The sequence below is a fragment of the Caloenas nicobarica genome, chromosome 19 (genome assembly GCF_036013445.1).
Source record: "Caloenas nicobarica isolate bCalNic1 chromosome 19, bCalNic1.hap1, whole genome shotgun sequence".
NCBI classification, from domain to species: Eukaryota; Metazoa; Chordata; class Aves; order Columbiformes; family Columbidae; genus Caloenas; species Caloenas nicobarica.
Window position 1 is genome coordinate 10059163 of NC_088263.1, and position 25269 is coordinate 10084431.

At 52.3% G+C, this 25269-nt stretch overlaps 1 protein-coding gene across 4 annotated transcripts in view; it reads left to right on the forward strand.

Annotated features, from left to right (window-relative positions):
• Nucleotides 1–5049: 5049 nt before the first annotated feature.
• The window catches only part of LOC135996354 (disabled homolog 2-interacting protein-like), a 45895-nt gene continuing 25675 nt past the window's right edge, over nucleotides 5050–25269 (forward strand). For 2 of the 4 annotated variants that reach the window (XM_065648210.1, XM_065648209.1), the window contains exons 1-4: nucleotides 5549–5623; nucleotides 12813–12966; nucleotides 17947–18045; nucleotides 20237–20791. In XM_065648210.1, the coding sequence (XP_065504282.1) occupies nucleotides 12823–12966; nucleotides 17947–18045; nucleotides 20237–20791 (798 nt within the window). In that variant the 5' untranslated portion in view covers nucleotides 5549–5623; nucleotides 12813–12822. Of the gene's footprint in view, nucleotides 5248–5519; nucleotides 5624–12812; nucleotides 12967–17946; nucleotides 18046–20236; nucleotides 20792–25269 lie in introns of those variants that run through there. The other 2 variants (XM_065648211.1, XM_065648212.1) reach the window with 2 other exon arrangements.

Genomic DNA, 25269 nt, shown 5'->3' on the forward strand with positions numbered 1-25269 from the left:
GCTCCTCCCACCAGCAGCCCCTGTGCAGGGAGAGCTGCATTGTCTGAGTTGGAGGAAAGCTCACTTGCCCTAATTTATTGAAAAAATTAATTTTAGGTTTAAAATGGGGCTGTCATTTATGAACCCCGTTCAATCTGTTCTTCACTCCTGAGTCTTCGCTCTGACCTCTTCCATATCTTAACTCCTCTGGGCTGTACACTCTGTTCATTAGTTAAACTTCGGGGAGGGAGCAGCAGGTGTGGGTTGTGGATAAGGACTGCATGCAAGCTTGGCTCTGTGCTTATCCACACACCCCGAGCAGGCTGCGGCTGTAATTTAATTTAGGGCAGTGCCAGCATTTAGACTTTTTAAGAGTTTTTCACAGTTTGTAAGTTTTAATAACAATTTTTACATCATCTCTGGAGGTAGCTGCCCCTGGCATTGCATGGAGTATGCAGTAATGATACCTGCACTTTAAAAAACGAGCTGGAGAGCTGCTGCAGTGCACCCCGGTACCGCAAAGTTTAATTCCTGCTCAGCCAGCGTGGCCAGAGAGCGCGGGGGGTCCCGGGGGTCGCTGGGGCTGAACAGACAGGTCATCCCTGCAAATGGGTTAGTCGGGAAAGAGAGATGGAGAGAGCACTGAAAAACAGTGAGGTCATCTTTAAAAATACCTTTCCTTTTCCTGCCTGTGCGCTGGGGGTAGATGGGGACTGCAGCGGGGATTCGCGAGCTTTCCAGCGCCGACGGCTTTTCCTGAGGTCCTGTTCCCTCAGGCGTCGCTGCACAGGTTCTGCAGACAGACGCATCTTGCTGCCTGGGGATCAGGGGATGTTTTTGGTGTGGATGTGGCTGTTTGCAGAGGTTGGGTGGTTCCTGGGTCGGTGTTGGCGGTTTCTGCCTGTGCAGAGCCCCGGGAGGGACAGCCCGGGCTGTCAGCATCCCTGCGCGCCTTCTGCCTTCCCTTCACCTCCTCAGCATACACTGTGTACAACAGTGCAAAAATATTCTGTGTCTTCCAAGGGCTTGTGTCTCCTGTAAGTTGCCGGAGGCAGAGGAGAGCAGGGGCTGCCCAGGATGGATTGCCTGCAGTTACAGCTCTGAAAGCCACAGAAAAATCATCGACTCCATCGGTGTGAATCTCTCATTCCATCTGAAAAGAAGGTTCCCATGAGAAGGATGTGCTTTGTATCCCTAAAAGACACTAAAATCTATCTGGCTAGAAGGCAGATAGCAATTGGAAGAAATTAGCTTTATATCCTGGTGCCATCTCTGGATAAAACACAACCAAAACAAACTTTAAAATGCTTTGAGCTTTTCCTCTTTTTTATTTTAAGGAAGAGTTCAGCAGCAGCAAAAGAACATTTTCCTAACTTTATTCTGATAGTAAACTTTTCATTGATTGGACGTTGTTTTTTAAGAACATCATTTTGTTTAAGAACATCATTCGGTCTCTGAAGTCAGCTATTACCTATTAAACTGAAGCTTTTATATATGCCAATATTGTTAGGCAGAAGGACAAATCAAAATAAAATGGAGTTGAGATGCTAAAACATGTATTTGTGTTTGTCAGGCTGGAAGCTGTACACCATTGGTACCCTGTGTAGTTTAGATTTGAAATTCAAAACTTGACTCCTGCAAATGCTTCTTGGCTCAAATTGTCATTGAATGTTAAGCAGTGTCTCTAAAGCGAGACTAATAGCACAAAATGATATTGAATGTTTGCAGGAATGGGACCTCACAAAAAGGTTTCTGAAAATCTGCTGCTAATAACAGTGTTACATTTTAAATAAAACCTCCAGAAAAGATGAGTGGCATCTCAGTAAGGACAGGTTTCCCGTTGATCAGGATTACGTTTGTAGAGGAGAGTCTAATGCTTGTTCAGGAAAGCAGAAAAGTGAAGCTAATTACAAAGAGAAAAAGAAATTGGCTGGTCTAGATCCACTGTCTGGCCGCAATGAAATACAGAGTAAAAGGCAGCATTAGTCAGAGGTTAGATATTCCTCAGCGTAAATACTACTGGATACGGTGCCTGATTTTTCAGAAGCGCTGGATGTCAATGCTGCAGCTTGGCTTTTGTGACCATCGGGCACATTTAATGAAGCAGGTGAAGAAATCTTTTCATAATCTCTTAGTTTAATCTGGCCGTTGTTCCTCTGGTCTGCAAGGCCTGGCTGATTTTTGTGCCCTTCAGCTTCAGGTCACCTTTTTGCTGGAACCGAACTGAAGGACAAAACAAACACACACAGTCAAGGTGACGGCTGTCCTGTGGTTCTTGGAGGCCGCTGGCTGGACATGCGGATTGATGGAGGAACACTGGGAGTCCTGAGAGCTGATTTAATGGTACCTGCAGTGACATCTGTACATTGCTCGATGGTGCCACAGGTTGTAGTTCATCCATTGAAGAGTTTTTGAGAAGAACCCCACAATAATGCTTGTGCCCGCCCCAGTGCTTGAGCAGCAACCCAGTGACAGCCAGCCAGTTGTGCAATTACATGTGTTTTTATGTTAATTATGCTGAAATATGGGATTGTTTGAACTTTCTAAAGTAAGTGTTCCTTAGGACATTAACAGGCATTTTGGTTTTAACTGTAAGTTTGGAATAAATCTGGATAATCACACTCCCTTCCACTGCTAGCTCTTCAAGGTTGTTAGGGAATTCGTTTTTTCCCAGTGATAGACAGCGTGGTCATAAAGCCCCAGCTTCACACTCAATAAAAAGTGAGAGATGCCTGGGTTTAATAGCTCAGAAAGGTAAACACAGCAGGAGTTTGGAAAGGTTGCTGCCCAGAGGGCTGGCAGCGCGTTACCCTTGGGAACACGAGTCATGGGCGGAGGTGATGGTGTGAATGGATGTGCAGCGGGACGGTGACCTGAGCTCCTGGGGGCTCCAAGTTCATGTTCCTTGATGTCCCGATGCCTGGCTGGTGTGCCAGCCCTGCCCAGACTGCCTGGAATTTCAGGTTTGGAACAGGGGAAATTCAGCTGGGCAGTTCCCAGCAAACAGAGCTCTTTTGCCGGGGCTCGCTGGTCTCTTCCGTGTTGTCTGGTCGCAGCAGTGGAGCTGTGCTGGGTCCCCACGTCAGCTGGAGCTGCTGCACTTCCCAGCACATCTGGCTTCCTGCTGGAACGCCGGCCAAAGCACATGCCTGTCGGGTTCTGTACTTCCTTCCAGATTGTCCTAATAATGTGTCTGAACGCGCAACAGAAAATATTCCAGCGCTGGGCTGCACAGAGAACCTGGATTCTCCCTTCTCCCGCTGCCTTCGGTCTGTTCCGCTCCCCACCCACTGCAACTGTGAGGGCTCGTTCCAAAGTTCAGGTTCTGCAGTTCCGTGCCTTGCCAGAAAGATAAAAGGGTTGGTAAAACTGTAACTTGACCTTCGCGTTTCGCCACGGCGAGGTAGATAAGGCGCTAAAGGAAATACGGAGAGCAAAACAGTGATGGCTGCGGAGAAGGGGACCCCACCAGCCAAGCGCTGCCCACTGAGGACCCGGGCGCACCTTTCGGGAGCTGCTGGTGAGCCCGGCTCAGAGGCCGGCGTGGCTCTGGATTGCTGACTGGGATTTCAGTCTGGCGTGCACCGTATTTTTACCCCGCCGCACAAAGGACCCCTGTGCTGCTGCTGCAGATTTGAGAACTAAAAGATTGACCGAAGCTGCCTGTTATTATTTTTGGCTACTCCAGCAATGTATCAAAAACCTGACGCTGGGTTGATGCTGGTGCCCTACTTTATAGAAGCCTTGAAAAGCAGATCGAGGACAGCGAGCTTGTCTCTCTGCGTGGCATCTGCCAACAAAGGGTGAGAAAACTTCAAACCGCTGGCGGGGGAAATTGGGGGAGGCAAAACGGAGGTTAAATGGGCTAAATCCAGAGCGCTGTTTGCAGACTGTGAGGGGAAGGGTCTGCGTGTTCTCGGCTAAGGCGGCAAGGTGGGAAAGGCACTGACTGGGTGTTCTGCTCCCGGCGTGGCTGCTGAGTCGATGCCGTCATCCTCGGGGCGTGGGGGACCGGTTTACCCTGGAAGGAAGAAAAGGACCCCACTGGCCTTAGGTGACAGGCAGTGCTCCTTATTATTCAAGCCCAGCAGTAATGCTGCCGGTCCTTCACGTTTTCTCGATCCTTTGGAGGAGAGAGAGTGCCGTGCCCACCTCTGGCTGAGGAGGAGAGGCACGTAAGTGAGGATGTGCAGGGAGCCAGTGCCAGAGCTGGGCAGGGAACCTACAAATTTTGACCCGTTTGTCAGCACCGTGCGTGGTGGTGCTGGCTGGAGGGATGGGGATGGTCCGGCTGGGAATCCGGCTTGCAGGTCACTGGAGGAGGCGAGACTGTGCCTGCTGCCCCGCGTGAGACCTGCCTCCTTCCCCCTGCTGTGGGGAAACCCGCAGTGTTTCCATCAGGGATATTTACCTTTGTTCCCATTTTCCCCTCCAATGCTGACCCGCAGTTGCAGCCCAGGTGCCTGCACTCTCCCCCGGTCTGGAGCAGCCTTGCATGAGCTGGAGGATTTATGATTTGCGGCAGGCATGGACGGTAGCCTTTGGAAAGTGGAAAAGGAAGCAGCCATAAATAACAGGCAGGGGACAGTGCCATGCGGTGCTTTTTCATTTACTAGATAGTCCTACTTTGTTCTTGATGAGTAATGGAGGCATTTGAATATGCCACAATGACAGCAGCAGTCTGGCTCTGGGAACGTGTCGGCGTGGGCTGGGTGAGGATGGTGGCAATCAGGACGCTTGGACCACGCTGTGCAGCCTTCCCCACTGTCTCACGTCCTCCTCTCACACCTGCCTGCTGCTCTGGGCACCGTGCTTTCTGACTCTGCACCTCAACAACCCCCAGCTGTGCTGGGAGCCCCGGCCGTGCGCACAGCGCTCACCTGAGCCCGCAGGTGCCGGGTTCTCATGCGGGATCGCTCGGTGCGTGGACCATGGCTCACGCAGGTGCCGCTGGCTGCTGCTGCAGGCGCTACTCCTTGCTGTGGATTGCGTTGTTGCAAAGGTCAGTGACTCGGCTTTCCAAAATGGGAAAGGAATGTGGTGTGCGCTCATCCGGGAGCAAGGACACCCGAGCGGCGGCCTGGCCGCTGCGTCCCTGCTTCCCTCCCCGGTACCGCCAACCGGCCTCCGAGCCGAGCAGGAGGGAAGCGGGCAGGGAAGAGGTGCCCTAGTGCAGTTTTTGCGAAATAAAGGCTCCCGGAGAATTGGATTTATCGTAACAAAACGAAAGCGGCGAGCGGCCCCGGGCCAGGCCGGCTTTGGCGAGGGGTGAGCGGCTCGGCGACCGCGGGGCAGCGGGGCGGGCCGGGCGGCGGCGGCCCCGGGAACGCTGCCCGGCGGCGGGGGCACAAGGCGCGTCCCCGCCGGCGTCCGGGGCCGAGCCATCCCCTCCCGCACCCCCGAGCCGAGCCCGGGCTTCGCGCGGCTCCTCCGCGGCCGCTCCCGGGGCTGCGGGCCCGGGGCTCTGCCCAGCTACAGCGCAGCCAATCCGGCGGCCCCGGCAGCGGCGCGGCTGGCGGAGCGGGGCGGGGCGGCGGCGGGGCCGGCCCGGGGCGGCGGGGGCCGGGGGGCGGCCCGCCCGCGGCCGGCGGAGCGCGGCATGGCCCAGCCGGAGCGGGGCGGCGGAGCGGCGGCGGCGCGGCGGGTGAGCGCGGGGCCGGGCGGACACGGGCGGGCACGGGGGCCGGCGGAGACCCGCGGAGACCCGCAGCTCCGGGCGCGGCTCCTGCGCGGCCAAAGCGAACTCCGCGGCCGGGCTGCAGCGCTGCCCCGGGAACGCGGCTGCGATCGGGGCCGGCCCCGCGCATCGCCGGAGCGGAGCGGAGCAGAGCGGCGCTGCCCCGCTGGGGCCGGGCCGGGCCGGGCCGGGCGGGGTCGCGGCGCCGCTTGTCACAGCAGCTGCGGGCTGAGCCCCGCGGCCGCGGACGGCTCGGGATGGGATGGGATGGGGCGGGATGGGATGGGATGGGATGGGATGGGGCGGGATGGGATGGGATGGGATGGGGCGGGGGTGCCCGGCCGGGCGCGCTGCGGCCCCCGCGGCTGTCGCGCCCAGCGCCGGCTGCTCCCGGCCCGGTCCTCCGCACTCATGGTTTATTTTTAGCAGCGCTCCGGCCATGATTCCCTGTGCTAAGAATTTGTTTTCATCATTATTTATTAAAACATCGTTGCTGCCTCAGGCAGCCGCCCATGGCCGGGCTGCCGAGCCAGAGCCTTGGTGTGGGAGATGGGGCTTGCGACTTCAGATTCCTTGTGGTTAATCCAAGAGGAGACATCCTGCCTTGCTTTTTCTTTCTTGTCCAGAGTCTGCACCCAGACTTATTTAAAAACAAACAGACAAACAAAACCCCAAACAGCGGTAAAACTAAAGCACTTTATCCCCACCCTGCTTGCACCGTGGAAACTCGGGACTGTGGGATGCAGCTGGGGAGCACCCCCGTGTCAGGGGTGTGGGTCAGTGCTCACAGCTGCCCTGGGTTTGTCTGTGCCTCCTGGGAGCTTCCCCAGGTGTTTTTGGGGGCCCTACAATCCCTCCCCGCTCCAGACTGGTGCTGTGGGAAGGATTAAGTTCTCACAGTTGTGCAGTGGGTTGAACTGCACTGAGTGGCGCATCAGTGATTGCTGTTTGTATCAGTTGTGCACAGATCCAGCACTGTTAATGTGTGCTGGTTTCGATAGGTGTGATTAAAAAAGGTATTTTTTTAATATAAAGTGTCGATTTCTGTTAAGAGTAAGATGGTGGTGCCATTCTGCTCTTGGGAAAGAGAGAGAAGTTATTTCCTTATCTTCTTTACAGCATTTTTTATTATTGAAACGCAAGTAATACTTCTGATCACCTTTATTTCTTGCTCTTGAGGTGCCTTTGCTTGCTTTTGCAGTTTCTCTCCTCTTGCACATTAGAAATGCAGTTGATGTCCGTGCTGGTTACGCTGTGCAGGACCTGCGGGTTGTCGCTGACAAACGTTGCAGTGGCACGTTGTTAAACAAACACACACCCGCACTCGGGTGGATGTCACAGGTTAAAATCATCCTTCAGGTTTGCTCTGGCAAAAACAACATTTGGAATCTGGTATGAGCTGACAGAGTCCTTTTGGATGTAATTAATTCTGCTGCCGGTTAAAACTGAGAACAGCCCAAAAACAAGGGCAGGCGTTAATAAGTTTAATTACACATGCTCTGTGTTGCTCAGCAAAGGTGTTGCACTAGCGAGGGTGACGTGTGGCACCAGCTTCGCATCGCGGGCGCTGAGCGGAGCTTCCCTGCGGCCCAGAGAGCCCCACGGGCTGCGGAGCTCCTGCCGCTGTGTCGGGAAAGCTGCGGGAAAAGGCTCAGGTTAGCAGGACGTGGAGAAGGACGCGCTGCATGCTGAGACCTCAACCACACATCCTGTCCTACAGGAAAAAAAAAAGCCTCTCTCATCTTCCGGAAGCATTGCAAGTTCTCTCGTGCTGTTCTTGGATATTCCCATAACATCGCTTTCATATTTATTTGTTAAATTGAAGCGGGATGAGGCATTGGGGAGGAATGGATGAGAACCGCCAGCGGTGGTCAGGAGGTCGGTGGGAAGTCAGCGCCAGGCGGGGTCGCGCAGCAGCGCTGCTGGGGCCGGAGGGGGCTCGGGGGGAAGAGCCGCTCTGGGAGAGCCCGGATTGCATCTGCTGCAGGGTGAAACGCGGCCACCGGCCCAGTCTGGGCTCTGCGGGGAGTGCGGTCCCGGTTGGTAACCAGCACCAGAGGCTCAGGTGGGGCAGCCCACGCACACAGAGCTCCCGGTGCTGCTGCCCGTGGTGAAGCTGGCAGAGGACGGCGTGTGATTTACTCCCATCTGCCGCCGCTAAAATCCTGCTCCCGTCTGATGTTTGCAAATCGATTTGGTGGAGTTGTCCACTTTGTTCTCAGTCGTGACAAAACCTAATCCCCAGGCTGGAGACAGATTTTAATTCTGTCTGTGCTGGTCGCGGGTCTCACGGTCTGTTGTGCTGCGTCTGTGCGTGTGGGACCCCCTGCAGCGGACACGTGCTGCGCAGGGGGTGGGGGCTGCCCTAAAGACCCCCCCTCCCAGCTGGCCAGAGAAAAGAACTGTCGGCCCTTGAAAAGCCGCATACTGAAAAGCAGGGAATGTTTCCTGACCAGTAGACGTGTCACGGAGTCAAACCTTTAATTTAGGAGGTCAGATCCCCCTGCCGGGGGGAGGCATTTGCGTTGCAAAGGCCGACCCTGCAGCTGGTGTTAATGGGACATCTTCACCTTAGTGCCTGATTTCCTTCCAAATTCCCCAATCTGCTCGTGCTCTCATGCTGGAACAGTAGGAGATTTTCTGAGGCTCTTTATTTTTTTTCCCCATGTTTCAGTGTTACGTTTTGTGTCTGTTCCACCCCTCTGCCCAGCCAGGTTCCGCGTTTGTTTCTGTCGCTCAAAAATATCAGGAAAATTTTCACCATAATCCCACAGAAGCAGCAGCTGGGTGTTTTCAGGCAGGTGAGGTGCTCAAATGAAAACCCATGGGCTTGTGTCTTTGAGGGCTTGTCTTCACAAGAAAGCAATTCTGGAATAAGAGTTTAAGCACACCGGACCTATTCCAGAATAATTCTATGTAGACAGGCGCGATGTCTTTTCCTTCCTTGTAGCCTCGGCAGCGGATCTTTGTTGTTGAAGGAGCAGGGCGCCTGGGCTCCCGGGCAGTCCCTCCAGCTGTTCTGCGGAGCCACCGCTGCCTCCATTGCTCAAAGCCCAGAAGTTTGATGAGGACAGAGAGGATTGTCCCTCCGCGATGGCTTCTCAGTGTCCACAAAGTCTTGGCTGCAAGTCCCTGAGGTCCTGGCCAGGTTGGGTGGGTTGTCACAGCCGGATAACGCCTGGTGTCCCTAATTCTGGCTGCCCGTGGAGGAAGCAGGCAGAGGGGATAGCATCCCTTCACATGGTAATGTTTTATGACTTTTATTATTTAGAACAACAATCCTCTCTCATTGCTCTTGGGCAGTAAACCTCTTCCTTTAATAACCAGAGACTGACTGCTTCTCTGTCGGACTCTCTAGGTCAGTGCCGGTAGCAGTAATGTTATTTCTCTTTAGAACTAATGTGGTCTTTTATGAGATTCCTCCCCCCCGCTTCATTTCAACTGAACTTTAGGCAAGCAGAAAGGGATTAAAATAAGGCCCATGGCAAAAGAAACTGAATGTGCTGTTTGGAAAGAGGGTTTCTTGCCATGAGATGTGTCTGGGCAGCTGGCTATTCCCACCATATTAAAACAAAGGTGTAGGAACTGAATTTGATTGGCCATGTAAGCTGGGAGAGGACCTGGAGTACGCAGCAAGTTATTACAGCAGGAGATTGGATGGCCCCACAGGCAGCGTTTTGAAAGGTGATGGTCGAGAGCTGAATTTGAACAAAGTACCTCTGTCATCTTGGAAGTGTATGTACACAGTAAGCAGATGATGTTCCGGGTGAGTTTGCCTGTTGGGATGTTGGATGGCCAGGGAAGAGCAGGAGTTCACAGGGACTGTGGTGTCTGTGTCCCAGGACGCTGCTCTGCCCACGCCGGGTGGCACCCGCAGAGCTGAGTGTCCATCTCCTGCGGGCATCACTGTGTTTGCCCCAGAGAGGGGCAGAGGACGAAGCTCTCCGGGTCTTTTATGGCCCGATGCGGTACAAGACGGAGACATCATCACTCCGAGGGCTTCCCTGTAACACGCACGTGGCAGGTTTACGTTCTCCGTGCCCAAATGGGGGAAGGTGCAGCGGTCCTTTCCGTAACAAGACTGCTGTCACTCGCTGGGTCAGGGAAGCAGCTCGTGGCCCTAGCAGGACGTTTTTCTTACGGTTAATACAAAGAAAGGTCTGTGGGAGTTGCGACAGGGACTTGCAAACGTCTTCCAGTAAAAGGACTCCTGCCGCAAACGTCACGTTACCAAAGGACATGAGAAATGCTCTCTCCTCTAGAACAGGGTATTAACATGAAAAGACCGTGTGTCCCTTGAAGGTGTGTAGCCCTTCCTGAACTCTGGGGGTCTGCAGGCCCCCCGGGCCGTGCGGGGTGAGCGCTGGAGCACCAGGAGCAGGACTGGGGGGATGGACCCGTGTCCCTGGGCAGCTCTGCACAGACAGCGCTCGCGGCTCCACCAGGGCCTCCGGCACAGGTCTCGTCCCTTCCGCTGAGGTTTCAAACGGGAGTCTCTAATTAATGACATCTCCTCACTTAGCTCTTGATGCACAGGCAGATGCTGGGCCTTTTAGGGCTGGTTTGAGACCTGCGGAGCTCCCTCTGTACAGCGCAGCAGCTGCTGAAAAATGGTTCTGTTGGTGGGCTGGGCTGGATCCGATGGGCTGTTCGGGACTGAAGGATGTTGGGGGAGCGGGTCCTGCCGAGGCAGGAACCTGACAAACAGCTCCTACCCAAGAAAAGCCCCGTTATTTTTAGGATTCCCAGAGGCATATGGCAGAGTGTGCAGGGATATAAATACGCGTTTGCTGAATCTTGTGAGAACATAGTATGTCCTGAGAAACTCCTTGGTAATTCTTCGTGTTGCGCATCTGCACTCCCACCCGTGGCCTTGCAGCTGCAGTAGTTTTGAATGAAAAATAGACTTGTTTTGTTTTAATTTTAATAAAAATTCTGAGGCTAGCATGAAGCAGTCCAGCTCAGTGATGTAGTTCTGTGAGTTACAGTATGTAACTCCTGAGTTGTGGGTTGAGATTATCAATATTTATTTTTGTCCAAACAAGAATGCAAGCCTCAGCTTGCTTACTTACCTTTTCTAATTTCATCTTTAAAATATGGAAATGAGATTTACCATAAATTACTTGATTCCGGGCTTATCGGGACTTGGTGAGCAGTCTGCATTGTCAGCTCTTGAGCTGCTGGATATTAGTTCTGCACTCAGCATCCAGAGGTAACTTGATCTGTCTGCCTGTATTAGAGTTAATTTACAGTATCATTCAGAGGAAGAGGATATGGACCCTTTTCTGTGAAAATAGTGCAAAATTGCCACAAAGTACTGGGAAACGACTGTGCTCAGTTCCTAAAGATCAATTTATTCAACGTAGAGATACGGGGTGAGTGAGCAGCTTAGAGAATCGCTAATGGGATAGAGAGACTTTTGCTTCAGAGCCACCGTTTCTGATCCAGCACGGGGCTGCGCTGACCCCGGCCTTTAACATTTGAGGGCTGGTGGTTGTCCCCTAAGAAAAACATTCTGGTGTCGTCGTCTGTTTTTCTGCAGATGCCTTAACAGGTACCACCAGAGCTGGTCCTGGCTGCATCCCTGTGGATGCAGGGAGGTGTCAGGAGGCTGTGCTGGCAGCGTGTCCCCGGGCTGGTTGTCCCCGGGCTGGTTGTCCCCGGGCTGGTTGTCCTGCGGAGCTGTGGCTTCCAGAGCCGCGCACTGGCATGCTGAGCTGGAGAACCCAGCTGCGGGCTGGTCCGTTATCACCTGCGGCTTCATCCATGGCAGGAATCTAAATGGCCAATCTGGAGAAGCACCTGTTCATCTCCCGCTGCTGTTTATCGCGGAATCTCCTTTGGCTGTTTTCTAGATTCAGCTTGGCGTGCGACTCACTGGAAGCTATGAATTTTGCATGCACCATTGACATTTCTCTGTGTTTCGGTCAGCTTTATTCTAGAGAACGACAAAATTCAACACACAAAGCAATCTGAGAGTATACTGGGAGCATTGTTGTTTCGCTCACAAAAGAGCATGCTGAGAATATCTCAAACTCCCCTTATTTCTGTCCTTCCGTGCCCTTGAAGAAGACGTCGTACTCTCTTTGTAGACAGAGGGACACGTGGTCTCTTTGGAAGACCCTAAAGTGCTTGCCAGAGTTTTTAAAGGTCAGAGTTACTGGGATCAGAGTTTTTGTGAGCTGGTGTAGGAACATTTTGCATGGTGCAGGCTATAGAGGAGGCAACTGCTCCCTTTGCCCTCAAGTTATTTTTTTCCCTTGCCATTTTGTGGTTTTGCTGTGTTTTCCCTGGGACTACCCAGCAATCTTTCTCTTTTTTCCCTCCTCCTTGAGCTCTCTGGTTTTGCTTTAAGAGTTACAACACCATTGATTGTATTGGCTGGCTGGAAAATGGTGTGCTGCTCGCTGTCTGTGGGCTCCCTGCTGCTAAATGCTGCCAGTGGGACTCCAGAGCATTTAGATCAATCGATAGGGCTATCAAGGCCTTATTTTCCACACTGTCCCCGTCCCGGGGATGTGTGTAACAATCGGAGAGAGCACACGAACCCTGGGGTTATTGGTTACAGAGTGCGGATCCAGACACCGGCTGCATCCGTGATGCAGATGTGCGTGTTTTGGTGGGGAGAAGGGGGCACGGGGACGGCGTCTGCCCGGGCGCTGTCTGGGGTTTCAGAAGGATGTGTCGTTAATTCCTCCCCATTGCAGGTAACGTCCTTCTGTCAGGAGGGACTGGGTGCTGCAAAACAGCATGAAGCGAAGTAGGGTGGTGATGGGACACATGCAGACGCAGCCCTGTGGGTGCTCAGCCCCACTGGAGCTCAGCCCCGCAGGACTGGTGAGCACTGGGAAGTCCCACAGGGCCGGTGTGGTGGCCACTGCAAGATACTGAGCTGTGCAGAGACCCACAGTCTACAAACCTCTAATGTAGCCCTGACTGTGTTTGGAAAAACTGTTTTTACTGAACCTACAGCGTGTAATAAACCTGCACACCAAATTATAAATGGGACAATGTAGCTGTCCGTGCTATTCTGGGCCCTCGGTTATCTCATGGCAAAAAATTCCCAGAAATATTCTGCAGATGTTGCTAACAGACGGACTCAATAATTTCCCTGGGAAGGAAAGCATCCACTGATGCCGTTACATTTTTCCTCTAGATCCCATCTAATGCCGAGGCTGAAAGAATCGCGCTCCCACGAGTCTTTGCTCAGCCCCAGTAGTGCTGTTGAGGCTCTGGATCTCAGCATGGAGGAAGAGGTGGTCATCAAGCCCGTCCACAGCAGCATCCTGGGACAGGACTATTGCTTCGAGGTAAGGAGCCTCTTTTCTGTCGGTCGCGGTGCCGTTCCTGCGCGCAATGGGGCTGACTGGGAGCCAGCCATGGGGTTGCATCTCGGGTTCTTGCTGTTTGAAAAAACGTTTCTGCCCTGAATTGCTACACAGAGACCATTTCATGGGCAGAAAATTACTCCCGTCTTTCCAAGAAGGATCATACCCACAAAATCGGAGCGATGAGCTCTCTGCCTCATTGTCACAGCAGAGCTTGGTGCCGGCACAGGTGCTGAGCTACGTACGGCTGTGCATTAGCAGAGCATAAATGTGTGGTTTATGTTTGTATTGGAGAGTGCTAATCCCTACCCAGTGTTCTCAAACGTTCTTCGTGGTCACAAAGGCAGCCTGCTGTTGTCAGTGGGAGTGTTGAGGACTTTGTCTAGAAAACTGAAGCTTCACTTGTTTGGGTAAATAGAAGAAGCTGTGAGTATTTCAGATTTTTTTTAACATCAGCTGTGGCATGTGGTTAGGTCTGTACTAGCAGGAGGTGGTAGGACACGTACAAACCAGTCTGTAGTTGGGTAATTCAGTGTAGTATGTCTTGGGAATCATTTGTCCTGCATCATGGATGGCAAAGTATTATTGCTTATGGCAGTGGCTGGATATAGAACTGGGAAACGGTTTCCTTACAGTAATAAGGTGTTCGATTTCTGTACAGAGAAAGGACCCTGTTTGTGCTTGGGCGTAGAAGAGCAGGCACACGGTGTATCCGTGGCTGCTGGTGCTGCCGGAGGCGATGGGGCCGCAGGCTCCCCCTGGATGGGCACGGCCAGGGCGAGGCTCCTGGGCGGTGTCCAAGAGGAGTCAGACCAGAGAGATGGAGATTTTTTTTTGTCTTTACTGGAATTAGCACACTTGGAAAGAAATGAGTTAAAAGATCCATTTCTTAAAATGTAAGCTGGTAACACAAAAACAATCTTACAAATAATAGCCCCAAACATAAACTCTGAAGGGGGCTGAGGTATAAATTTCCCAGTGCTGTTCATTCTCTGGAGAATTGAGCAAGTGTGGCAGGTCAGGAGGAGAACAGTTTTGTAAATTATATGGCCTCTATTACATTCCACTCAAGAAAGATAAAATGAAGCTAGATGGAAATAGATGTGACATCCATAATATAAGAGTTGTTTACCAATTCTGTTCAGCGCACAAGAGCAGAGGAAGGGATATGAACAGTACTTGTAGAAAGTTGACTGAGAGGGAAATTACACTTGTAAGGAGGAAGAAAATTTTATTTTTAAGTGAGTTGGATAAAGAAGAGTCATACAGAAAAAAAGAACATGTTAATTGCTGTTCAGCAAATCCTGCAGAGGAAAGGAAGAATGCCAGAAAACAAAAGGGACATTGATTTGTAACTGGTGGTTACTCATCAACAAGCTCCAGCGGGAAGGACTGAGGTGAGAGCTAAATGGCATATTGGGTTAATGCGTTGATTGGGTATCTGCGGAGAGCATCTTCCAAACTCGGAGTGAGGTCAGCGCTGGAATGAGTTTGCAGATGTCCCAGGATCCCCTCCAGACCCTGACCTGCATGGGCACAGACATCTTCACCCCACGGTTCCACATCCCAGCTGAGTGACAAAACCACACGAGCATCTTCTCCTCCTCAGTGCTTGAATGTCGCCCTCAGTTATCGCTGTGTCCAGAGGGTCCCGTCTGTGGCCTGTGATCCGGAATCCTTCAGCATTGCTGTATCTGAAAGTATAGGCAAGATATGGCAAAAAGCAGCAAAACCTGCGGTGGCTCCTGTGGCCTGGAGCTGGGAAAGCTCTGGCTGGGGTCTGCACGAGGCCAGAAGGAAAACCGAGGCTGATGGCCAAGAGCCACGACACTGCTGTGTGTGGGGACACTGGAGAGCCAGGAGCTCGGCTGGTGTCCTGGAAGAGGAGCCCTGACTAAGAGATACCAAGTGAGAAGTTACAGCCAGAGTGACGGAGACAAGGGGAACCAAGACTTTTCTGCGCAGTGGGTTGGGAAGGTGCTGCGGGTTGGCGATGGTGCCTTGTCCCTGCACTTCGAGGCTGTTGTGGATCTGCTCTCCAGGGAGGTCTGTCAGGAGCGGCCAAGTTTGCTGTCTCTACTTGAGAAGCGAAGCGTTGCTGTTGTTGGCCAGTGCCAGCCTTGCACTGTTCTTAACTCCTTCTCCTTGCGGGGCGGTCGGGCAGTGGCCGGTGCCTCGGGAGCTGCTTCCATCTGGTGTCCGTCAGTTCTCGCTTGGGATGTTGATCCTGGGTTGGCGGGGCTGGCTCCGCGTGCTTTTGGGTCCGCGACGGCTGCAGCAGCTTCTCCAGGAGCTGGCTGTGGTCCAGGCCGCCCGGCGCGGGCAGCGCCAGGCCCGACGTGCCGCAGGTCCCGCAGCCGCAGCTTCCTGGCTGGAGAACAACACGTCAGGATTTGTCGTGGCCGCAGACGCAGTCGTGCTGAGGTGGGCAGGATGGAGAGAGAACTGGCAGCGCACCCGAAGGGAGGCCAAAGCAAAGGGCGCCAGAGGCATCTGCAGCGGGGAAAAACCAAGTGGCTGCTGTACCAAGGTACAACACGAGTGTTCCTCTTGTTCCTCTCCTTGAGCTGGACTGACCTGCAGCAGGACGTGCTGAAGCTGACGCTCAGCCCTGCTCTGCCAGGGCAGGCAGGCAGCACTAATGCACTGCTGCATTTGGCTTTTTCTGCTTATTTAGTTTTATGAAACTTGGTTTTTTTCTGGTTTGCTGAGTACTTGGCAGTCAGTATTTACTTGTTTTCTTCATTAATTTTTTTGGTTTTTTTAAAGTTAGTCAACATAACTTTTCTCCCTATAAGACTTCCCAGTCAGCATAATCATCTAATGCCACTGCACGTGCTGCGGGCACTAAATGTACAGTGGCATCTCAGTCCAGGGAAGGAGACTCGGAGTCCAGACTCCCAGAGCCCATTCCTGGCTCTGCTGGTTTTGGGGTCCTGCTGCTCCTTGTGGGATGTGGAGCAGGACAAGGAACATCTGTAGTTGCTCCAGTACAACTGAAACCGTGTTGCTCCATCCTGGCCTTGCCTGAGCGAGGGGGAATTCAGTGGAGCTAAATTTAGCTGCGCTAAATTTGGTCCAGCTGTGCAAATGTCGCTGTGGCTCGCGGGGCCCTCCAGGCGCCGTTAGCCGTTCTGCACGTGGGTATGGAGGGGGTCACCAGCCTGAGCCTGCTAAACATCCCCTTGTGAAAGCTTTTGAACATTTTGAGTGCAGCAGCTTCAGTAGCTCAGTTATCATCTTGTATTGTTAGTCCTTCAAGTGTACTCTGAGGGACCCGCGCTGTACCTAAGACATTAAAATGACAAGATTTTATCTGACTTAAGGGATCACCCGTCCGAGGGCTCTGAATAATGAATGTGAATAAGTAACATTTTTGAAATTAATGAGTTTTACTAATTGAGTTTATCCTTTATGTTAGTAGTATTCTAGCATATCCAAAATCTTGATGAGACCAGAATATTCTCTTTACCAAAATAATTAACAACTCATGAATTTCAGTAATGCCATATGATGTTTAGGTCAGAGCTCAAAGCTGGGATGTTATTGCAGACCAGGGAAAATTACATTTTTAGTCATAGATATGTAGATAGATAGATACATAGATACGACCTTCAACTCCCATCAGATGAAGAGGGCTTCGTGTCTGTCACGGAGGATTTTCCCCTTCTCTCACTTCAGTATGACAGTTACTTTTTTTTTGAGGTTTTGAGTGATTAGTCAATCAGTACTTGTTTTGGAATTGAATCATAAATCTTACCATGATAACTCAATGATACTATGTTGACTTAAGTGCGGCAAGAAAATATATTAGATATTCAACCCAACAGCTGGTAAAAACTGTCATTTAATGAAGAGATTCAATAGAAGGACAGCTAAATTGCGTGCCTGTTTGTTGGGGTATGAATCCTCTGGGCAGCTGTGGGACCCGTGTATGTCACCCCAGAGAACTTGTCTTTAAGGGAGCGTGAAAGTGTGTGAGGACAGGGAGGAGAGAGCAGCGGGGCTGGCAAGGGCTGCAGGACTTACTGCATTCGCTGTGTGAGGATGGGTTAGGCCTCTTGTCATTTTGTCCTGGTTAGAAGACGTCTGTGTTCAAAGGGAGGGATGTGTTCAGCGCATCGTTGAGGTTGGCTAATGACAAATCTTAGCAAGTGCCAGCCCTGCTGTAAGAACAGGTTAGGCTTCTGGGAGATACATTAAATTAAAGGAGATTGTGTCTCCCAGAAGCAGATAACCCAGTGTGCAGTGTGTAAACACAAACGCTGTGAGATGATAAAGTACTTGGAAATAATTCTGCAGCTTGAGACTGGCGGAAATTAAGCTCAGAAGGGAGTTGTTTGAAGTCCTAGGCAGGTCCGCATGGCCTGCGAGCAGAGATGTACATAAAGAATATTGCTGGGCATCCACGCACGGCGCAAACGCAGAGAAGGGCAGCGCCGGTTCGGGGACCGCGGTCCTGGTCTGTCGGGTTGGGAGGAGACAGCGGCTTGAGGGACACGTGTATGTGAGGAGATGCAGAGAGTTCTTGGCCTAAGAATGGGAAAGAATGAAGCCAGCCTTCCCAGGCCTGATGTTCTTCCAAAACCGAGGAATAGGGTTGTTACTGTCACAGGCTTTGGGTTGAATCTGGAGGAATGCCAATTTATCTTTAGTTCATCTAAGGATTTGCTCTCAGTTGTGGAGCTTGGTGGTTTAAAGTGTCACATGCATGGGGCCCATAATCTAGTGTTTTCTGGTGTGGAAGAGGAGAAGTAATTGGAATTTGCTTCCATGATTATTTCTGCGACATACAGAGTTTCCCTGTTTTTCCGCCAGCCTTAGGGGCTGTTGCTTCATGGTTGGGTAAAACTGTTTACTTAAAAAAAAAATCCACTAGCATCTTTCATAACTCCCCCTCTCCCCCCAAATCACAGTCTGCAGTGTGCTGGTCAAGACATAATCCTGTTCCTTTCCCTGTAGGTGACAACTTCATCAGGAAGTAAGTGCTTCTCGTGTCGTTCTGCAGCAGAGCGAGATAAATGGATGGAAAACCTGCGGCGTGCCGTGCACCCAAATAAGGTAGTGGCTTTGAGGAATTGCCTCTGTTATAGTTCAGTTCCTCGTTATTACATTTTATAGCCCGCTGCATAGTAGCAGCAAGGGACGCATCGTCATTTTAGTGAGTAAGTGTAACTGTGGGTCAGCCTTTTTCCATATTGCTTTCTTCTGCAATTATATTTACAGGCGAGTGCCAATTATTTCTTCCCCCTTTTCTCAGTACAGCGGCTTCAGCTGTTGCTGAGAATTGATCAGACCTGAAGAATCTTCAGTCTTGCTCAGTTACTGATGATACTTGCTGCTTGCGTAGGACTTCTCAGCTCCCAGAAGCTCTGGGATGATGGCAGGAGACTGCCAGCAAAGTTACGAGACTGAATAGTCTAAAGAGTTCACGTTTCACACTCCTGACTCTGGTGGTACTTCGAGTGTCAGCTTTAGAGATGGAGAATCTCCGATGCCCATCGCAGCGAGTTCTTTGAGGTGTTTGTGCAATGTAGCTTTCCCTTCTCCAGCCAGTTGAGGTGGCAAAATCATCCCCTCCGGGATCGACACAAACACATCCTTCTCTTCACTAGAACACGGGGACCACCAATATGTGGTTTTATGGCCCACTAAGACTAAATACATCCTAAAGTCAAGTCTACAGCTGCTTTTCCTTCTTTGTACTAGAGTTAGCTAACAAAGATTGATTGGGACTAATCAGCTGCAGGATTTCACAACTGACGAGCTCAATCGACAAGTCTCTTTCTGCTGGTCAGAGAAGACACAAATGATGGGATCCTGTGAACTCATTCCTGGCATCAGAGCCACGTAACTGCGCATACGCGTTAAGTCCAGGCCTGGCGGGTTGCTAAAGGAGCCCTCTGTGTCAGAGGTCACTGTTCCAGCACAGTGCTAAATGTCAGTATAAAAGATTTCCTTCGATATCAGGACGGGAGCAGCGGAGGGGAGAGGTGGCGTGTGCCTCTAGCAGCGCGTTCCTGCGCGCGGAGCTCGGTGGCGTCCAGCAGCCTGGTCGTGGTGACCTGCAGGAGCTGCGGAAGGGCTGCGTGGACACAACCCTGAGAAAGGTCCCGGGAGTGGGAGCTGGGGCTGGGCACATCACTGGGGGCTCCGAGATGTGCTGGTCAGTGTAAGCTCCTTTGGAAGTGTGCCCTCATCTCAAAACATGCCATGAACTGATGGCTAGCTTTCCATCTTTGTTTGAGTTTTTAGACAATAAACTCTCAGTATCTGACGGGATATTTCTATCAGGAATTCAGTGTTCTTGTGTAGTTCCTGTGTTCATTTCCTGGTCCCCATTGTGGGCTTCCAGCAGAACCGGTCCTGCCCAGGCTGCTGGGCTGGGCAGACTGAGCTGCGGTTGCTGTTTCAGTGAGAGGTTTCCAATCAAAACAGGTTGCTGCAGAATCCCGAGCAGCGGTTCAGCTGCGGGTGCTTTATCTTCCAAGTCACTCCTGCAACACATGCCCCTGGATGTTCTTCCAGGATGAGGTCAGCATCACTGGGGAGCTCTTAAAGATCTACCACATCCTTTGCTGTCTCAGTGTTTCAAAGATATCCAGGCCAAATTTCTATTTCTGAATTGTGATGATTCTCCTGCGGAACTCACTCTGTTTCCCATAATTCCTCTCCATGTTTTAGTTGGGTTCTCTGGACTTTGGCCCTAAAATATCGTGAGGTTTGTAAATGCTTCCTTCCCTGCCAGAGGTGGTTGCGTTCCAGCCGTGGATGAGGAGATCCCTGGGTGTGCGTTCAGATCCCTTTATTGTTGCTCTGTTACAGTGAAGAAAATGTTCTCTGGTCCTGCTGTAAACCGCTGTACTGAGAAGGGAGGTGGTTGTGATACCTGTAACGTACCTTCTGTTTTGCAAAAGCCATTAATGATTAGTGACGTTCTTTTGGTTACTTTTGAGGCCCTCTTGGCAGTGAATGGGAAATGATACGTTTATGATTTGGAGGGGCTTTATCTTCCTTGTTCCTCATATTAATTGGCACCAGCAGACACGGAGAGCACAGCGATATTTGGAAAATTAACATAAGTAGTGTTATTATGCAAATTCCTGAGAGCCAGTATTTCCTTAAAATAAAATGTAATTAAACCTCTGCTCATTTAGCACATCCGAAATAATTAATGCATATCTCCTGTTTTGTTTTGCTTGGCTTTGTAGGGTTTTTTATTGACCTTTTTTTCTTTGCGTCTCTTTTTCAGGACAACAGCAGAAGGGTAGAGAATATGTTAAAGTTATGGATTATTGAAGCCAAGGACCTGCCAGCTAAGAAAAAGTACTTGTGTGAATTATGCCTGGATGACGTTCTTTATGCACGAACTACCTGTAAATTGAAAACTGATAATGTATTTTGGGGGGAGCACTTTGAATTTAATAACCTCCCATCACTCAAAAACATTACGGTGCACTTATACAAAGAGACTGACAAGAAGAAAAAGAAGGACAAGACCAATTTCATTGGACAAGTGAACATCCCCGTCAGCTCCGTCACGGGCCGGCAGTTTGTGGAGAAATGGTACCCGGTGGTCAGCCCCAACCCCGGGAAGGGCAAGTCCCCAGGGCCCATGATCCGCATCAAGTCCCGCTACCAGAGCATGAGCATTCTTCCCATGGAGATGTACAAAGAGTTTGCCGAGTACATCACTAACAATTACATGGTGCTGTGCTCGGTGCTGGAGCCCTCACTGAGCGTGAAGAACAAGGAGGAGATGGCGTCCGCGCTGGTGCACATCCTGCAGAGCACCGGCAAGGCCAAGGTGAGACCCAGCAGGGGCCATCGGGAGCACACTCCTGTGTTGGGTTGGTGGAAATCACCACATCTATTGGGGTTCAGGCCTGGCCATCATTAGTACACTCTAATTTTGCCTTTAATTACAAACAAGTTGACAGCATGTGCAGTGCGAATTGCTTAATTCACAAAGAGGTTGGTGGGATGACAAGAAACGAACTGAGTCATTTTTCTCTCCTTCTCAGGGGCCAGACTCTTACTTCGTTAACAGGCAGAAATGTAAAAGCAACGAGGCGGTTTTCAGAAATGAGATGTAAGCAACGCTGGCTTAACGCATCAGGTTCCCCGCTCCGCTCCCTCTGTCACTGCGGGAGCCGAACGGGAGTGAACAGCATCTGGGGAGTTTCGGAGCAGTCTGCCCATGGGCACACGTGTCTCTGGACCGGCTCTCGGTCTTCGGGGTCTGTCCCAATGCGTTTGGAAGGGAGGTGTGAGGGGCAGCAGTGCTCGTTGGGGGTGATGCTGGTCCACGTGAGAGTGGTGGCAGTTCAGTTTTCGTGAACCACTTTCCAACTCCTTCGTGGTTGGGAATCCCGCGCCAGGTCTGGGGAAGCAGCAGGGCAGGAGGAGGCAGAGAGTGGGATTTACTGCGTGCTGTGATCTGTGGGGGCGCAGGCAGGGCGAGCAGGGCTGGAAGCCCCTTTCTGGAGGACATGGGCAGGCGCCGAGGTCCCCGGCACATGGGGCATGGAGTCGTGCGACCAGTCTGCCGCAGCGCATCCTTCGTCCCCCGGTGTCACAGCACAGCGTGGTGGGCAGTGCGGTGTCGGGAGCGCAGAAGTTAAAACGTCAGCATTTTTCTCTGTGAACTCTGCAGGGGGGAGCTGGGAAGAGCAAGATTTCCAAAGCTTTTCCAGCTCTGGAGAGACATGAGCTCCTCACCTGAGGGGAATCGCAGGGCTGCTGCTGGGACCGTGGCACGGTTCGGGGATTAGGGTGAGGTGCCATCTGTCGAACAGAGCCGTGGCTTGGCCTCCTGAGCTGGTTCAGGGCAGGCAAAGCTCACTGAGAGGATTGTGAGGCCACGGGCCGGCTATGGCAGAGGCAGAGAAAATAGCTCAGTTAAAACCCCCTGATCCCAGGCAGCAGTGTCAGAGCCCAGGGGCGCAGGGAAGGGTGGCAGACCCGGTCCCCTTGGCTGTGTTACCTCGTAGGTGTTCCCCCTCCTTGCTCCTTGTGCCAGGGTTTTTGGGCATAACCTTCGGCTGGTACTGCTGCCCATCGCTGCAGCTCTTTCGTGAAAAACCTGTCCGTGGCTCGCACGGTTCTGGTGCAAAAGGCTCCACCGTGATCTCAGTCACTGTGGCTCGTGTGGGCATGGCTGAGAGCTGCTGCCGGTGCTCCTGCCTTTTCCCTCTTCTCCTTGGTACGGGAGGGGCTCCGGAGAGAGCAACTGTGTTGTTTAGATGTGTCTGCATCAGTGCTCAAGATCCCAGGGGCTCTACACAGAGGACACAGTAAACAGGCTTGATGAATTTCCCCCTAAAATGGAGCTTCTGCCTTCCCTGCCTGTCAGCTGCCGTCAGCAGCAGCACAGGGCTTCCAGAGCTGCCGGAGCAACAGGAGTTCCTGCAGCATGGGGATGGCGTGGAGCAGCCTTTGTAGAGGAGCCAGACCAGCAGAGGAAGGGGAAGGCAGCAGCAAGGTGAAAAAACAGTGAATGGGAGAGGAAGACACCCGCTCAGCCCTGTTGGTGTGACACGGGGGCACCCGCGTGCGGCTGAGCGGGGCCGGGGGCAGCAGCCCCTGCTCGTCCTCCTGCGACCCCCGGAGCTCGCCCGGCCTGGAGCTGCGTTCCCGACCTCGAGCCTCGCCAAGAGCCTCTCCAGCGACCCCTTCAGAGCTCTCCCTGCCCTCCAGAGTGCAGACATGGCAATCAGCAACCACTACATTATTTCGCTGATAAAGGGTTTTTTGTGGATCTTGGCTGCTGTAGCTGACGCTAAAGCAGCAATTACAGTTGGAGTGAGAAACAAGTGTCCGGTAGCTTATCTGTGCAGACTCGTTAGCAGCTAATTGCTCTTGCACTGTTTCAGGCCCTGTGTTCCTGTAGCGATTTGCTGTAAATATGGTGTAATCCCTTAAGGAGGCCCGGCCCGTTGTGTGGCGCGGAGGCTCCGGAGCAGGAGGTGATGTGCTGCTGCGGGACGGTGCCCTGTGAGCGGCCACCAGCGTCCCGTCCCGTCCCGTGCAAGCCTGCGGGGAGCAGGAGGGAGATCCTCACCCACCGCAATATCCCGCTGTCCCCCACCAGCCAGGCGCCGTTATCTGAAGCTCCCAAACCCAGAGGTACTGCCTGTGTCCCTCCTGCCAGCGGGAGGGAGCGCATTCAGCTGCAGGAAAAAGGAGGACAAGGGCTGTAGCTGAATTTTCTCCCTGAGTATCTGCTTCTTCCTGGGCTTCATCTCTGTATCGCAATAGAGTAAAAGGTGGAGCATGAAAGCAGAGTCCTCTCTGGAGTGGAAGTCCGTGCTTCCTTTGATCTCTGTTTGGGAAAGGGAAAAGCTTCATCGTCGCGGTGCTGCGCAAGGGTTGGTGTGTCGGGGCACGCCTGGAAACCCCGGACCAGCCGCCAAGGCAGAAGGCTGGAGAGGGGGGAAGAGTGTTTCAATAAAGTTAAAAGCGCAAACAGCCCGGCTGAGGGAGCTGCCCCAGCCCACTGGAAAGTCTGACAAACATCCCGCACTGAATCGGCTCAGTGGTTGTTCACTCTCTATTTATGGCAAGTAGGGACTGGAAGAGGCATCGCCGTGCTGTAAGAGGGACATAGTTTTGTGGCTAAACACAGAGACACGAGCTCTCAGCATCTGCCCTTTAATTGTTCTGCGCTTCATCCTCCCCGTGAGAGCACTGATAAAATGTTACCTGCAAGGGTGTGGAGAGGTGTCTGTTTTCATCTGTTTTGCAACCCATAGACAAAAGGCAAGAAGTTATAATTAAAAGTCTTTCTGTTGCCATCCTTGGTGTCACTGGGAGTGCTCCCCCTGCCCTTGGCGTGGCTTGATGTGGCCCGTGTGATGTGGTTGTGGACAGGAGGCTGCATCCTTCCCAGAGCAAGACCAACTGTGACTTCAGTGCTTCCAGAATATTTCCCAGGCTTAGATCTGTTTCAGGGCTTACAGCTTTTGGAGCTCAGTTCATGACCATAAATATATAAAAAACCCTCTCTTGTCCAAAGGGTTGGTAGATCAAACCCAGCATTAGACAAAGCTCCAACTAACCAGCTGCTCACTTGAAATAAATATTTATCGTGTTGTGAATGGAGTGAAGAATAAACATGTGTCGCTGATTGTTTATGCTGCAAGGGTTTGCTTCAGCTAAGCAGATTTTCCTGCTGGAAACTCTCCCGGTTCCCTCCTCGGGGCCGCGGGGTGCTCGGGCAGTTTAAGTGCGGGGACCTGCAAATGTCATGCAGGGCTACCTAAAAGTGACAGCTCAGGGAGGGGACCAGGAGATGAGTGACGTGGCTGGGCTTGCAGGCGGGAGGCACCAGGGCTCGGTGTGTCCCTGTGGGGAGCACCGTTCCCCGCGGGCGCTGGAGGGGCTGCGGGGCAGGACGGTGCTGCCTGAGCTCACCACAGGCGGGACCGGCCCTATCATTTCCTCCACAAAGAGTTTATCTTTCTGATAATATCTTACAGCAGCCATAGTTGAGCTTGTAAGGATTTTAATCAGCTTTATGAGCACCTTTGCTGTTTTTCTCCCTAAACACAGCAGTGGGACTGGTTGGAGGGACGGAGCGTTCTGGCTGTCGGGGGGTTTCTAAGCCTCCTGTGTGGGATCTGGCCCCGCTGCCCTCGCGGGGAGGTGACAGTTGCTCAGAGTGTCAGTGTTGCATCCCTCAGGTTTTCCGGTTGCCCCCAGAGGTGATGGCCTCAGGTTCCTGTGCGTTAGCCCTTGCCTTGCCGCTGCCCCTCCTTTTCCCAAGGAGAACTAGAAGAGGCCAGAAGTGTTGAGGATGAGCTCCAGTGCTCAAAGGAGGGAACATCGCTGCATTTCCTGGCAGAGAAGTGTCCTCGCGGGTGCTCAGAGGAGCCATGTGGCGGTGAAGGGTCGGGGATGGGCTGTTGGGGCTCTTGACTTTGCACCGTCTGCCCAGGACCCGTCGCTGCCGCTCACCGCGCTCCTCGCACATTGGGCACCGTCGGGTGCCACCGTGTCCTGACACTCGGCCACCTGTAACCTACAGCCCTACCAACCGCTGGCAATCTTCACCTTTGCATAAAAACCCAGCTGGACCCTGGGCTAGTCTTTGAAATAAGCAGTAATCTTATTACCTTTATCAATGCAATCCTCTTAAGGTTAAGTCAATCCTATTAATCAGGCTTGTGCTGTGGAGGACCTTATTATTTCAAAGTCAATCTGCCCATCAGTCAGTTACGATGTTGGGAACAATGGGCTGCAGCCCAGAGGGGTGTTTGGGGGCTGCGGGTGTCACCAGCAGGA